General features: G+C 39.5%; 3 protein-coding genes across 4 annotated transcripts in view; 1 reads left to right on the top strand and 2 right to left on the bottom strand.

Moving 5' to 3' along the window:
* cdk5rap3 (CDK5 regulatory subunit associated protein 3) overlaps positions 1 to 1,683 on the bottom strand; it is a 10,145-nt gene extending 8,462 nt beyond the window's left edge. Inside the window, exons 1-5 of one of the 2 annotated variants that reach the window (XM_019254185.2) lie at positions 1,512 to 1,683; positions 737 to 785; positions 427 to 558; positions 223 to 323; positions 75 to 123 (exon numbers count right to left, since the gene is read on the bottom strand). In XM_019254185.2, the coding sequence (XP_019109730.1) occupies positions 75 to 123; positions 223 to 323; positions 427 to 558; positions 737 to 785; positions 1,512 to 1,517 (337 nt within the window). In that variant the 5' untranslated portion in view covers positions 1,518 to 1,683. The remainder of the gene's footprint in view (positions 1 to 74; positions 124 to 222; positions 324 to 426; positions 559 to 736; positions 786 to 1,511) is intronic. The other variant, XM_019254187.2, reaches the window with a different exon arrangement.
* A 1,994-nt stretch (positions 1,684 to 3,677) lies between these two features.
* Positions 3,678 to 8,577, top strand: prr15lb (proline rich 15 like b). The gene is made up of 2 exons (XM_010738702.3): positions 3,678 to 3,888; positions 7,971 to 8,577. The coding sequence occupies exon 2, from the start codon at positions 7,999 to 8,001 to the stop codon at positions 8,332 to 8,334; it is 336 nt and encodes a 111-aa protein (XP_010737004.2). The 5' UTR covers positions 3,678 to 3,888; positions 7,971 to 7,998; the 3' UTR covers positions 8,335 to 8,577.
* Positions 8,578 to 9,884: 1,307 nt separating this feature from the next.
* pnpo (pyridoxamine 5'-phosphate oxidase) lies at positions 9,885 to 13,426 on the bottom strand. The gene is made up of 7 exons (XM_019254192.2): positions 13,213 to 13,426; positions 12,334 to 12,458; positions 12,146 to 12,245; positions 11,547 to 11,600; positions 11,334 to 11,462; positions 11,183 to 11,253; positions 9,885 to 11,063 (listed from the first exon to the last, which is right to left on the bottom strand). Exons 1-7 carry the CDS (start codon positions 13,378 to 13,380, stop codon positions 10,898 to 10,900), a joined length of 813 nt encoding a protein of 270 aa, XP_019109737.2. The 5' UTR covers positions 13,381 to 13,426; the 3' UTR covers positions 9,885 to 10,897.
* Positions 13,427 to 13,715: the final 289 nt, after the last annotated feature.

The raw sequence follows: 13,715 nt of genomic DNA, 5'->3' as shown, positions 1-13,715 counted from the left end.
GGTATCTGTGGGTCTTCTTGATGATGTCTATACTTTAATAAATAGATATGGGTTTTTATATTTCCACAACTTACCCAAATAGAGATTATCGACCTCATAAAGAGACACAATCTCTTGCCAATCCTGTAAAAAACAGAAAAGACAATTAAAATCTAAGTTTTAGGATGGTCTTAGCAGTTTTAGAGTAGAGGAACGTCACAAAGAGAAATCATCTCCTCTCACCTTCATCCTCTGAGATGAATATCTGCCAAAGATGTTCTTGGAGGACGCCTCGGTTCCCTTCAGTATCTCCACTATCCTCAAGCAGTGGAAGTAGTGAATGTCTATCAATAAACACAAAGAAGCATTCACACAGAGGACGGAGAAGTTCAGCCATGTGACAAAACATGTACTAATACAGGTGATGTGGGGTTCGAAGGGACCTACAAGAGCCGGAGAGGAGCTGCTTGATCTCCTCGTTCTCCGGCATGTCCTGGATGGCGGCGTTGATCTTCTCTCTGATCTCTTTGACCGCGCTCTGCCATTTCAGATTACAGTGACGTCGATCCAGCAGCCAGTCTGTGGACACGGAGTAATTAAACAGCGTTAACGCACTGCGGTGGATCGTGGCATCGTTTGAGTCACCTTTGGTGACCGATTCGATTCTGTGATCCGTGGTGGAGGGAGACGGTTAGAGGAAACACAAACCCTCAGTTTACAGTAACAGCCTGTTTTTTTTTGTGTTTGTTCGACTTACCCAGGAGTTTGCTGGTCTGTATGTCGATGGGAAGGTTCTGAATGTTCTGCTGAAGAAAACAAACCAACACATTACAGGTTCCACTGCTACTGTAATCTTTCTATCAGTCATTGTAACTGTACAATATGTTTGTGTTGTGCTGTGACATCTATTGCACGTGTGTCCGTCCTGGGAGAGGGATCCCTCCTCTGTGGCTCTTCCACCTTTTTTCTCTGTTAAAGTTTTGTCTCACTCGAACCGAGGCTCTAATTAAAATAATTAGATTGTAAAGCCCTCAGAGGAAAATGGACTTTGTGACTTTGGAATATGCAAATAAAATCTGATCTGATCTGATAGATGTGTGCTGCAACATGTGCAAACATGCAGCCACAAAATCAATCATTGCAAACAGAAAACTATATAAAACTAACATATAATAATAATAATTTAGAGCTACAATAAGGATGAACCATGTGCAGTCAGATTAGGCTGTGTATAATGTACAATGCACAGTGCAGTCTGTTTTTAGTGCAGATGTTTAGCAGGAGTTAACCTCTAAACACAGTTATATATATTTAATCTCTCTCTTCTTCAGACCGTCACGTGTTTTCCTTCATGCATCTGCAGCATCAGCTGCACAGAGACAAACTGTGTGTTACCTGTGTGACAGGTAACACACAGAGGTCTGACCCGAGAGCATAATAAATATAATAAACACAAATAAAACATGTTTTCATGTTTATTCCACAGCTGACTGAGACAGTGACGTCACGCAGCAGACTGAAAACAGACTTACCGTCATGTTGTCTTCACCTGTGCAGACACACACACACCTTATGTCTCCATCACGGGTTTAATTAACGGGTTTAATTAACAGGTTTAATTAACAGGTTTAAAATCACCATCCGCGTTTCACTGTTTGTGACACGTTACGAGAAGGAGAGCCAATAAGAGGAGAGGATGTTACAGCCGCTGCCTGGAAGGGTCGACCAATCAGATGTCGCCGTGCTGACTGCCGCATGCTGATTGGTGGATCGCTAGAGGGCGCTGCAGCACCTAGGCGGCGGAAGAAGTACCCTGATCCTTCACAATAAAAGTCCTCAAAAATAAAAGTCCTGCGTGTCAAAGTAAAAGTACTGGAGTGTTGTACTCTTCTGGAGAGAAATGGATTACATTAAATGTATTTAAATTAACTTCTTTATAATAATAATACATTTTATTCCATCCTTACAATAAATAAACAGACGGCAAATAACAGAAACAAACAAAAAGAACCATAAAAGTATCAAATTACAAGAATACAACATTAGAAACAGGTTAAAATAGGACAAGTAAAGGTTATAAGTGCAGACTTGAATTATTATCTTTATTCTGTATAGTTCATTATTAATATATTACATGATTACACTGTAAAAAAAAATAAAAATAATAATGAATAGTGAAAAAGTGTAAAAGACAGTGAACTATGCTATTTAAAACACATACTAAACTTATATTTCATGGCATAACCTTTATTTATATGTCATTTCTAAACTTATATTTCATGGCATAACCTTTATTTATATGTCATTTTTTTAGGGAATCTGTACAGGATAAAGAAGTGTTTTAAGTTAGAGACTGTTGTTTGTACAGTAATATTTCAGAACCTTTATTTTTTATGCCATTCATATGGTGTTATCATGTCAATTAGATGGCAAAACAGAGTATGTGTACTTATATGGTAAAGTTTGCAATAAAAAGGCGATTTTAACCATAATATCACCAGTACTAATACCCTTTTACCATAATATTATAAAAGGTTATACGTGTATGTAGTATTTAACTGTAGCTGGTGTAGTGCTTTCTATGCTGTTAGTTGTTCAGGAGTGACCAACCTGTGGGTCCGCCACCTCCATGTGTGTGTCACAAGATTAATCTGAGGGGTTAGGAGAGATTTCCACTACACACATCTGTATTTATTGAATAGACTACCACTTTGGGCCTCAACATACAGTATATGATGTATAAAATCATGAGTGTATCATGTGTTTTGTATGTAAAATAGAGGTCTAAAGTAGCATCAGATGAAAATACTCAAATACAAGTACCTCCGAATTGTTCTTAAATACAGTACTTGAGTAAATGCACCATTGCATTTAAAGTGATTATGTATCCAGATGTATTTATTCACATTTCATTTGGTGTCTCTCTTTAAAGCTCTGAGGTTTTGATTAATGGCTGACCCAGCAGCAGGCTGCTAACTTGTTACAGAGAACAGTTCTGTAACTTTCCCATTCTTGTCATTAATCCCATTCTTGGCATCAGACCCTTTACACAAATCTCCAACATGCTGTCATTGAAAAACCAAAGGAAAGGAATAACATAAGACTTTGGGAGCTGGACGGGAAAATGTCTCACACACTGGGTTTACACCCCCTGCATGTACAGCAGCAGTGATCCTCAGGTGGCCTAATCTCAGGTCATTTGACTGGTGACCAAACTTGCAAAGTAAGCATCCATTCACTCTGTGATTTCACGCAACCCATGCAAAACATCAGGGACACTCACCTCGTTCAGGTGATCTTTTTTAGATCCCTCTCTCTCTCTCTCTCTCTCTCTCTCTGTCTGTCTGACTCTCTGGTTCTCCAGCTTAAAGCAATGACTCAGTGTTGTGTAACAGGAATGGGAAAACTCAAACACAAAGATGACTTTATTCTGCGTCCAAATTCCACATTAAAACAAGGCCGGGTTTTAAAGTGAGACTGATAAAAGGGAATTTATTTGCAGTTTGGAAAGCTGCTCACCTCTCAAGTTCACATTAACTCTGATGTCAGTAATCTTGATGTGGACTGAGCGGGCCCGGAGAAAGGTCTCACTAAATCACATGGTTGCAACATTTACTCACTCATGCACTTTAGCTGGGCTGGCTTTAGCTTTAGGTGTGTTCGTGTGTGTGTGTGTGTGTTTGAGGAGGGTGTGTGCTTTAGAGTAGAGCGAACAGAGCGACAAGGTGAGAGAGGCAGAGAGAGAGAGAGAGGGAGAGAGAGATGCTGCACCTGTGCATGATCACCTGAGAAGAAGAAGAAGAAGAAGAAGAATTAAAGAAGAAAACAGAGAGGAGGTAAAGAATTTGTAAGCATGGCGGGACAGTTTCACATCTGAGAGAATCTCCCTCCCGGTGCGTCATCAAAAAGGTAAAAAGAAAAAATGACACTTTAAAGTTATTTTATATCTCTGATCTAATTTTAAGAAGTATAAGTAGTCCGTTCAGTTTGAATGTTTCTTGGTTTATTGAAAACTTTCTAAAAAATCAAATAAAATGCAGCATATCAGACTTTGTTAGGCACAGGACGATGAAGTCTGTCACTTACTGCTGGTGTTTCCACCGTCAACAAATAGTCACTTCATCTGCAACTACTTTAACAGCTGAGAGTTAAAAAAAAAAAAGTATTTTGATGGACGCTGGTTCTCAAACTTGAGAATGTTTCTGCTTTTCATCATCTTACATGATTGTGAACTGAGTATTGGTAGGTTTTGGACTCTTTGGGGGACAAAATGAGACTAATGGACATTTTTATGTTAATGTTTAATGAAAGACTTCTGTGTTTGGGGTAAGAAATATTAGAAAATAGGAGCTAGAAATATATTGAAATGAAGAATGCTGCATGTTGTAGATATGTTATAACATCTCTGTCACTGGTTACCTCGGGTTGTTTCAGCTGATGTCTGAGCAGGTGTTTGAGTGAGAATAATAAACCTTGTCTTTAATTCAACTTTACCACAAACTCATAAAGCTGTCATGAATTTAATAACTTTTTTTTTTTTTTGGGACCTGGCAGCCTTTACAGAATTTGCATGCAAATTCATAAACGTCGGGCACGAAACATCTTCATCAACTTTGCCGTTACGGCTCAACAGTGAAGCTGGCACGAGGGACGAAACCTGAGAATCTAATGAACCTTTAGCTCAATTATGAGGGCAGCACAGTCCCTGCTGCCCTTGGAGCCTCCTCTCCCTCTCTCCCTTTCTCTCCCTCTCCAGCTCAAACATTGTGCCATTGAAAGGCCTTGCAGCTGGTTAGTGATTTCCGAACGTGGTCACAGTGTTCCCTTCCTGCTGTGATCTCTGAGGCTTTGCTGAGCAGCTCACCCACACATAACAGAATACATAGTAACTTATTAAAGAGAACTATGGAGGTGCCTCCTTAAAGTCAACAGGGCTTTTTGTCTCAAAGGTCACATCTAAGTCAAACATGGAATACCAAAAGAAATATGTGTGCATATTGTACCGCTATGCCCTCTTACTTAACTCGGTGTGAAAGTGCCGCTCGAGTCCTTGAGGGACTTTGTTCTGCAGAAACTGCTTTATGCAAAGTCAACAATACTATGTAAATGCTCTGTAAACATTTGAAACCTGTCTTTTTTTTAAAGACTGAACACATCCACGCTGATAAATCCAGCTAGAAAAGAAGGAAAGTTAACTTTTGGTTGCTGCAGCAACTGGGTCATAAAAGTCATAAAAGCTCATCATGGTTAGAAACACTATCTGTTACCCGAGTGCCTGTTGGGTCTAAGCAGCCAGCTCAGAAATAAGTATAATTAAGCAACACTGAGCCAAGATGTAACATTAGGTCCAGACCAATCAAAGGCCACAGAGGTTCCTATGTGAAAAATATTAAATCATAAATCTTGTCACTTGTGTCCCACAGCGGGTCTTTCCTGAACCCTGGCTCTACATGGGTGACATGGTGTCAGGTGCCCAACATCGCATGCTGCAGATAAGAGTGAGATGAGTCTGTAAAGGGCATGGACGGCGTATTTGCATAGGTGCTGCATGATAAAATAACCACAGCAGAGGAGGATTCATGTGGATGTTTGCTGCCCTCATAAAGTGGAGATCAGGGAGTCTGTGAACCTCTATGAAGCTATATTATTACAAATATTATTTATAGTCTGAGCTTGAAGTTTATTAAAATGTATTTTTGAAAATAATTGTCTAATTATAAGAAACAAGATTTGAAAAACAGCAAGAATGAAAGGAGATCCTTTAAAGCTCGTTAAACAATTTTAACATTCAACTTTATTTATTCATATTTTGTTGTACCAGTTAGACTGTCATTACTTTTCCATGTAAACGTTCATTTTCGGGAGAACTTGGTTCTGCAGCCATAACTAAAGATGTTTCAGTTATATATTTGCTTTTTGTTCTCTATTTTTACGATTTATTGATTAATTATTTGGTCTATAAAAACATATAAAACCGTCCAAACACAATAACATTCATGTTTCATATAATGTGACTTTAATGTTGACACATTCTTGGGCATTTTTGCATGAAAAATAAGTGATCTTGTTAATTAATTTAAAAATAAATAGCTGCTGCTTTGCTCACCTTTGAAAAGTTTGACAGTGAAAGAATTAAATAATTAGATAAATGATCTTAACTCAAAGTCTACTTATGAACTCTGTTAAATTAAGTTATGTTAAGTTAAGAACCCCTTTAATCGTTTAAATTACACTTTTAAAGTAAACATTTTTAAGTGTTGTTCATTCTATATTTTATGCAGCGCGTCATAAACCTTTTTATGAGACCCTTGACGCGGTCTGCATTAATAAGGAAGTTATTTTAGCAGGACGACTTCCAGGAGAAAATAACTTTGTGCCTACATGCACCAATAAATCTGAATTACTGCGTCTGAAGTCATAGAAATAGATGACACAGAGGTTCCACTATTTTTGTGATGTCTTCTTCACTTTGATCCTGGTTCAGCATCAAGACAACAGCTTTCTTCATCATCACTTCTTCTTTTCTTCCTGACTTCATATCAGATCACATGAGAGGGGACAGAGGATACTCTTCAGTTGCTCATTAATTTATCAGCAGAGTGTCAGGTGTCCTGCACCATTAGGTTACAGCTTCTGCTCACGGAGATGTGCAACAGATGAAGTCATGCGTAGTGACTGTGCTGTCTAAAGACTGGTCTGATACGTGTTTTCTAAGAAGGGATGACCTGATCAACGATGAGTGATGTCACATTTAAAACATCAGGTCCAATAAGATGTCAATCAATCTGCAGCATCTGACTTTGAAAGTACAATAAATGTTATGATCACAGTAACTAAGTACATTTACTCAAGTGTTTTCACTATTTGACAGCTGTAGCTTTACAGCTTTAATATAGTTATAGTACAAAACATGATATACATGTATTAACATGCATTAAATGACTGCATCATTCATAATAATGTAATGATATAAAGATATAAGAGTGGCAGGGGCCACCACAGTGAATACTTTTAACACTTTAAGCACGTTACTGATCATAATTCTGTAGTTTTTAACACTTTGAACGCAGTATTTTCACTTTCACTCTGTGCAAACGCTCCTTTTTTACACAGATCCGAATACTGTCTGGACCTGTTACTTAATAAGACACCTTATGAGAGATGCTGCTGCCTCAGCTCTCGCTGCTCGGAAATGTTATGACTGCACAAACAAGAGTTCAGGAACAGGAACAGGGGATTTTAATAATACTGAGGTCAAAAGTCCAAATTCCCTGAAACCCTGAGAAATGTTTGACGAGCCACCACAAACTTTCCGATTATTTTAGTATTTTCTAAACTTTTAATTCTAATAGACGCTGAAGTTTTTTTGCTTACAGTGGTTTGACGACACAATTCTTTGATCCGCTTCCTGGAAACGTTGCCAAGCTTTTACATCTTTATGGCTTTCATGAGTTTGCTCTGTTGCCATGGTGATGGCTCAGTTGTGGTTGTATATGAGGTGGGATATGGTTCCCTTAAAAACTGTTGTCTGGAGTCAGACAGTGAGTTTTATTTGGTGTATTTACTTAAAAAGATGGATGAAAGTTCATTTTAAAGGTTGGATTTGACATAAATGAGTGGACACTGAAGCCAGGCTTTGTTTCTGTAAATGTTATGTCCCTACATGATGGTCTAAATGACAGGATACACAGAGAGGCTGATTCTGGTGGGGAAATCCCAGATATTTTTAAAGTTAACATGCCCACCATTGTGTGGCTGCACGGTACAAACTCCTCCTCAAGTTGTTGGAACGTAGCTGCAGGTGTGTTCGAGACAACAGCACGATGCCTTCAATAAATTTTATTGCTCCAGTATGTTTTAGAGAAATTGTGATCTGATACGTGACAGGAGGAACCTCATCATGTCATTTATCTTCTGTTTATGAATGCAATATTAACCATAAAGATATCTTCTCCACTGTCCTTAGAGTGTGTGTACTTTGTGCCCTTCAGGTTAGTCCTCCAGTCTCCAGTTGGTGCCATGGCTGATTCAAGCTGGTGGAAGTTGACCTTCTCACGCAAGAAGAAGTCCGAGTCTAAGGTTCTGTATGAGATCCCGGCCGAGCATGGCAGTAACACTGGAAACAAAGAGCACACGAGCAATAATCCCCCTCCAGACCATATGGACAGCCAGTTCAACGCCAGGCTGGAGAAGATTGTAGATAAATCTGCCACCAAGGGCCGCCATGTCAAGGTCTCCCACTCCGGACGCTTCAAGGAAAAGAAGAAGGTCCGCGCCACGCTGGCCGAGAACCCAAATCTCTTCGCGGAGAACAACCTCAGTGACCAGAACCATAAGAATAAGACTGACATGTAGCAGGAAACACACACCAGAATGCACATACTTGATCACAAATGTGTCATATATCAGTGTCACACTTATAAAGGCTTCGAGGGAAAACAAGCACAGCCATGTGACACTACGTGTGCGACGTGGATAAACACACGTTACCAAGGCACCGCACCCAGATAGATACCGTAACCAATGGACTCACACCAAAACAAATACCTGGTATCAGTAGACAAGCATTAGACATTGACCATTAAACAAAGTCCTGGAGACATTTTTCTGTTTTTCTTCTGTGCTCTTATTTATCTCCAGAACTGATCAGTGACATGAAGGAAAAAGCCTAACCTCATGCAAACATCCCGATGAATGAACAATAATATTATTGTAAATTAAGTTTCTATTTTTATTATTATTATTATTATTATTATTATTGATGTAGACTTTTGGAATTAAACCTCATTTTTTTTAAAGTCTTACACAATCTCTGTAAATTTTTATTACATTTTTATGACCGAAGCAAATAGAGAGACTTGATTCTGATTCTGACTGTGTCTGAATAAATAAACATATTACGGTCACACAGATATGTTCAATTAAAAAAAAGAAAAAGATGTTTGTATAATCTTTTCTGGAATCCTAAAGCAAAAAAAAAAAAAAGTGTATTTTGTTTTTAATAAATGTTTCAAGATGAGTTCATACAAAGAGTACTTTGTATCTGTGCACAATTATTTGAACGTGTAGATTAAAGATCGAATCGAATCAGCGTGCTAATCTTGGTTTTAGGTTACAGGGACACATTTGTTGCTGCTTTTGTTGGCATGGTGATAGTAAGGAGACACTGACATCCGATACAGTTGCGTGCTTCTGCGTTTTGTAATATTGCATTCCTTACGTGAGCTCACAGACTGACTGCAGATTTCAGTTGTAGTCATTCAAGAAGGATCCACTAATCAGCTGGTGCACAGTAGTGGAGGAAGTATGTACATCATTAAGTAAAAGCACTAACGCCACACTGTAAAAGTACTGTGTTAGGGTTATTATGACATTATGATTAGGATTCATCTGCTCATTATTTTCTCCACCAATCGGTCGATTGTTTGGTTTGTTAAAATTCAGAAAATCAGTCAGTTCAAAGCGAGACCTTGCATCCAGTCGTCCAAACTCTGAAATTATTAAAAAATAAATAGAAATATTCAAATATCTTGAAGAAATAGGAGGAAAAAAGCTGGAACTTTATATTTTTACATGAAAAATGACTGAAAAGATTATTATAGTTGAACATTAACATCCTCTTTAACTTTCAGCCATACCTGTATTTACTGTTGGGTAGCTGAACGTATAACAAAACATTATATTGTACAAACTACTCGTGCTTTTTATGTAAAAATCTTTGAATGAAATGAAATGTAGCGCACAAAGAAGTACAAAGTAGCATGAAACTGTACTCAAACTGAGTAACTGAGTAAATATGATTTACTTTCCACCCCCTGTGCCTGAGGATACTTTGTCTTTCAGTCAACAGGTAGTTCTGTTTGGCGGATCTTTGGCGTTCTGCGTGCCAAACACACACTCCAGTCCTCGGTTACAAATTAAACTTTATTACTGGATCTATTCCACAAAATAACATTTAGAAAGCAACAAACATACATCACACATGACAGTTGGCACAGTTCAAATCATCATCGGCTCTTTTAACCTCATTATTAAAAGTCTTGATTTAAGACTGCTACAGTCACGTCATAGAGGATTTCAGTCAGCTGACTGATATGTAACTATGGATTCATAAGGTTCAGGGCATGTAATCAAGTACTAATTATGAGGAAAATGAAGACAGTGTTCAGACGAACTTTGTCAACGGTCAAACAGAAATGTAGAATAAACTCACCAATAACAGATGAGTGGTGTAGTGCAGCTCCTAAATCCACCTTTCCTGTAGTGTTGTGCAAGATTTATGTTAATTAATCCATGCATAATTATGTCGCTGTGAGTCAGTATTATTTACAAAATCTGCTTGTTTTCTGTGGCTTATGTCGATTTCATAATAATCCTCACTCCTTGAAATGTCAGTGTGCCTTTATTAACTGTGTCTGTCTCCATTTTACCTGTAATAAGTACAAAATGACTTACTGTAGTTCAGTTAAACTTTATGGAACTTAAAAGGTGATTATAGATCTGTAAAATATTAATTATTTAAACACAGAAACGAACCACGTGAAGCTGCATCAACGAGGAACATTTGTGGTTCAGTGGTACAAGAACTAAAACACAATTCAACAACGTTACTGTCAATCATTTGACGGGACCAGGTGGACTTTGCTCTCCTGTGCCGCTCAGTGTACTTTCACTTCATGAATGATAGAAAAATAAGTCGTTCAGTACAGTACAGTCTGAAAATGTCACTGAAAACACTGAAACGTACAAACTTATCATAGTTAGGTTCAAAGACAACACGGTGATGTTTGGCTTGTTGTTAAATCGGTCACCGTTTCCATCAGTGCCTATAGATGAGCTTCAAGAAGCAGCGTTTTTATTAATGATGAGGTCAAATTAGAGATGAGCGTTTCCTTCCCTGCATACGGCGAGGAGCTTCTCACGGGGACAGCCGCTGGTACACCCAGCCTCCCTCTGCGGCGTGCTGAAACTCTCCCAGCTCCGACTCTCCGTCCTTCGGCTTGGTGAAGACGATGCGGTCGTGAAGTCTGACTGTCTGACCCTGCCAGAACTCGATCATGTGAGGCTTGACGACGTAGCCGCCCCTGCGAACAAAGACCAACGGAAATATCACCAGGAGGACCTCGTGAGGATGTTCCTGCATCTTTCCCGTCATTTTAAGAAGCTTTAGTTTGATTTAATGTGATAAAACAACAACACTCACCAGTAGTCAGGCATGGGCACCTCTGTGTCCTTGTACTTCTCTTCCAGTTCTGCATTTCTCTGCCTTAGATACTAAAAGAACAGACACAGAAATGGAAGCCTTTAACATTTACATATTACCTACAGAACAGTTTTGTAGTTTCGGTTCTTACATCTCTGTTAGGAACCGGAGTGCTCTGTCGGCTCACGACAGCCCCGATCTGGCTGCTCTTTGGTCGGGAGTGGAAGTATTCGATAGAGGTCTCGGTAGGGAGCCGCTCCACGTGGCCCTCGATACGAATCTGCACAACAAAAATGAGAAAGATTAAACTATTTATTGAGGGAAAATGGAGATATTCATTAATAAGCACATGAAAGATGCTGACCTGTCTGTAAAGAGGTTCCCAGTAGAAGACCAGAGATGCATATGGGTTACTGTCCTGTGAGAACAGAGCAGACGAGCTGACATCATACTCGAGCTACACAGGCTGCAACAACTGATCAATAAAGGAGACGACAGAAAACTCATTGAGATATCCAAAAACAGGACACGTATCGATCAAACAGCCGGTCCAAGCAGGCGATCCAAACTCGGCCTGCAGATACGTTATTTTTATTACTGATTATTTGTCCAATTAAATGTTTGACACAGCTTCCAAGAGCGCCGGCTGCCAGATTCAAACAGCCTGCTGACTAACAGTCTAACAAAGACAAACAAAATCTGAGAAGTTCAAATATTGATGAGATTAATTAACTTTCTGCAGAATCTACTGATTATTTGTCATGATTAATTAACGCGCGTTTGTTCCAATAAACAGTCCAAGTATTCAATATTGCTCCTCATCACTTGATGACGTTCACATCAGGAAATCAAACAGACGTTGGTGTGTCATTAAGACTGGGAATGTAAACAGTGTCAGCATTAAAAATGTCTCAGCAGTCACTGTTTCTCTGACTACAAAGATCCAACCAGAGCGTCACTCACCAGCTCTGAACCCTTTCGGCTCTCGTAGTTTGTAAAAAAGCGGAAACCTTCGTTGCTGTAACCTTTCAGGAGGACCATGCGAGCAGACGGACGTCCGTCTCTGCACAAGGAGGAGAAAAAAAGGTGAATGAATATATTTATAAAATGAATATAAATGTTTCATTTGCAGAGGTGGTGGCGTCACTCACTTGGTGGCGGTGGCGATGCACATCGCATTCGGCTCGGAGATCTTAGGACACTTTGCGGCTTCGTCGAACCAGTTTCCAAATTGTTTGATCGGGTCCAGAGACACAAGCTGACTCTCCTCGAAGCTCTGCGAACGACAGACTCAGTTAAATATGAAGAACACTGAGAAACACGACAAGAGTGAATCTGACTGACTGTGAGTTATTGATGAAATAAAAGGCTGAAAGACAGACGCCGATCTGGGCTGACTGCTGCTGGACTAGTCAGTGATATTATCTGTGTCTGCTGTTGATGTTTGGCTGCTGGTTTTTGATCATGAGTAATATAATCACGTGTACAGCTGTCCATGTTTGGCACAGTGGGACTAGACTCTGAAACCGAAGGCAACAAATCACAAAAATACAAATTTAAACGCAGTGTTGTCGGAGGTTTGCAAACTGTAGTTTCATTGATTGAAACATTTGATCTGAAAATAGACGAGCAAACTTTCATCCTCTTGAGTTTACGTGTTTAATTCAAGCTGCAGTTCCTCAAACGTCCACTTGAGGCTGGCTCCAGAAGTGAGTCAGTCTCCATAAGTCCCCATGTCCAAATGTCCAACTTCACAGCAGAAATAAACATGTTTACAGCCTGGTACAATCTCTGCCTATTCTTTTTATTGTCTTTAGTTGTCTGGTTATGACAGACCTCTGACTGCACAGCATGTTGGTGCTCACAGGTGCACATGACAGCTGCAGGTGCACAGCCCACGTGCATAAACACACCTGTCTGCTCAGACTGCAGAGCATGAACCAGAGTGCAGGTCTGAAACATTTAAACAGCTGACAGTGAAGTGATGACCTCCCTCAGTGCATGTCACCTTGACTCAGGTGAGTCCTCACCTGCTCCTCTCCTCTGTACTCCTTCCTCATGCAGCTCAGGTCCATGCTCGCGCGGTCGCTCGTTGATTTCCGGTGTAAAATCAGCGCGTGCACGGTTCGGCGACCCGCGGACAGCAGAGAGTCACGAGACGGAGGACGTGCACAAAACAAACGGAGCGTGCGCCTCATGCCTGCCGTCACACCGACGCTGACGTAACCGCTTTACGTAAAACGTGCGAAATGTTTCGTAAGCTAAATAAAATATATATAATATTTTTTACGTAAACATAATCACATATGCTATCACATATATTAGTCATGAATAAATATATGTTTGTTTATATAGCAGATTATTTTTATTATTTTAAAAAAAAGAAGCGATGACGTCGATGCCTGATGTTGCGTTCACGGTCCATCCGTTATTACCGAGTGGGAAAAACCGTTAACCGTTAGTTGTATCAATTGTTGTTGTTAAAAACACAATAAATCGACTTTGTTCAGCTCATTTTTGCTTTATATATAAA

Source organism: Larimichthys crocea, chromosome XVI (assembly GCF_000972845.2).
Source record: "Larimichthys crocea isolate SSNF chromosome XVI, L_crocea_2.0, whole genome shotgun sequence".
NCBI classification, from domain to species: Eukaryota; Metazoa; Chordata; class Actinopteri; family Sciaenidae; genus Larimichthys; species Larimichthys crocea.
The sequence above is the reverse complement of the archived record's forward strand: the minus strand, read 5'-3'. Positions and strand labels throughout refer to the sequence as shown.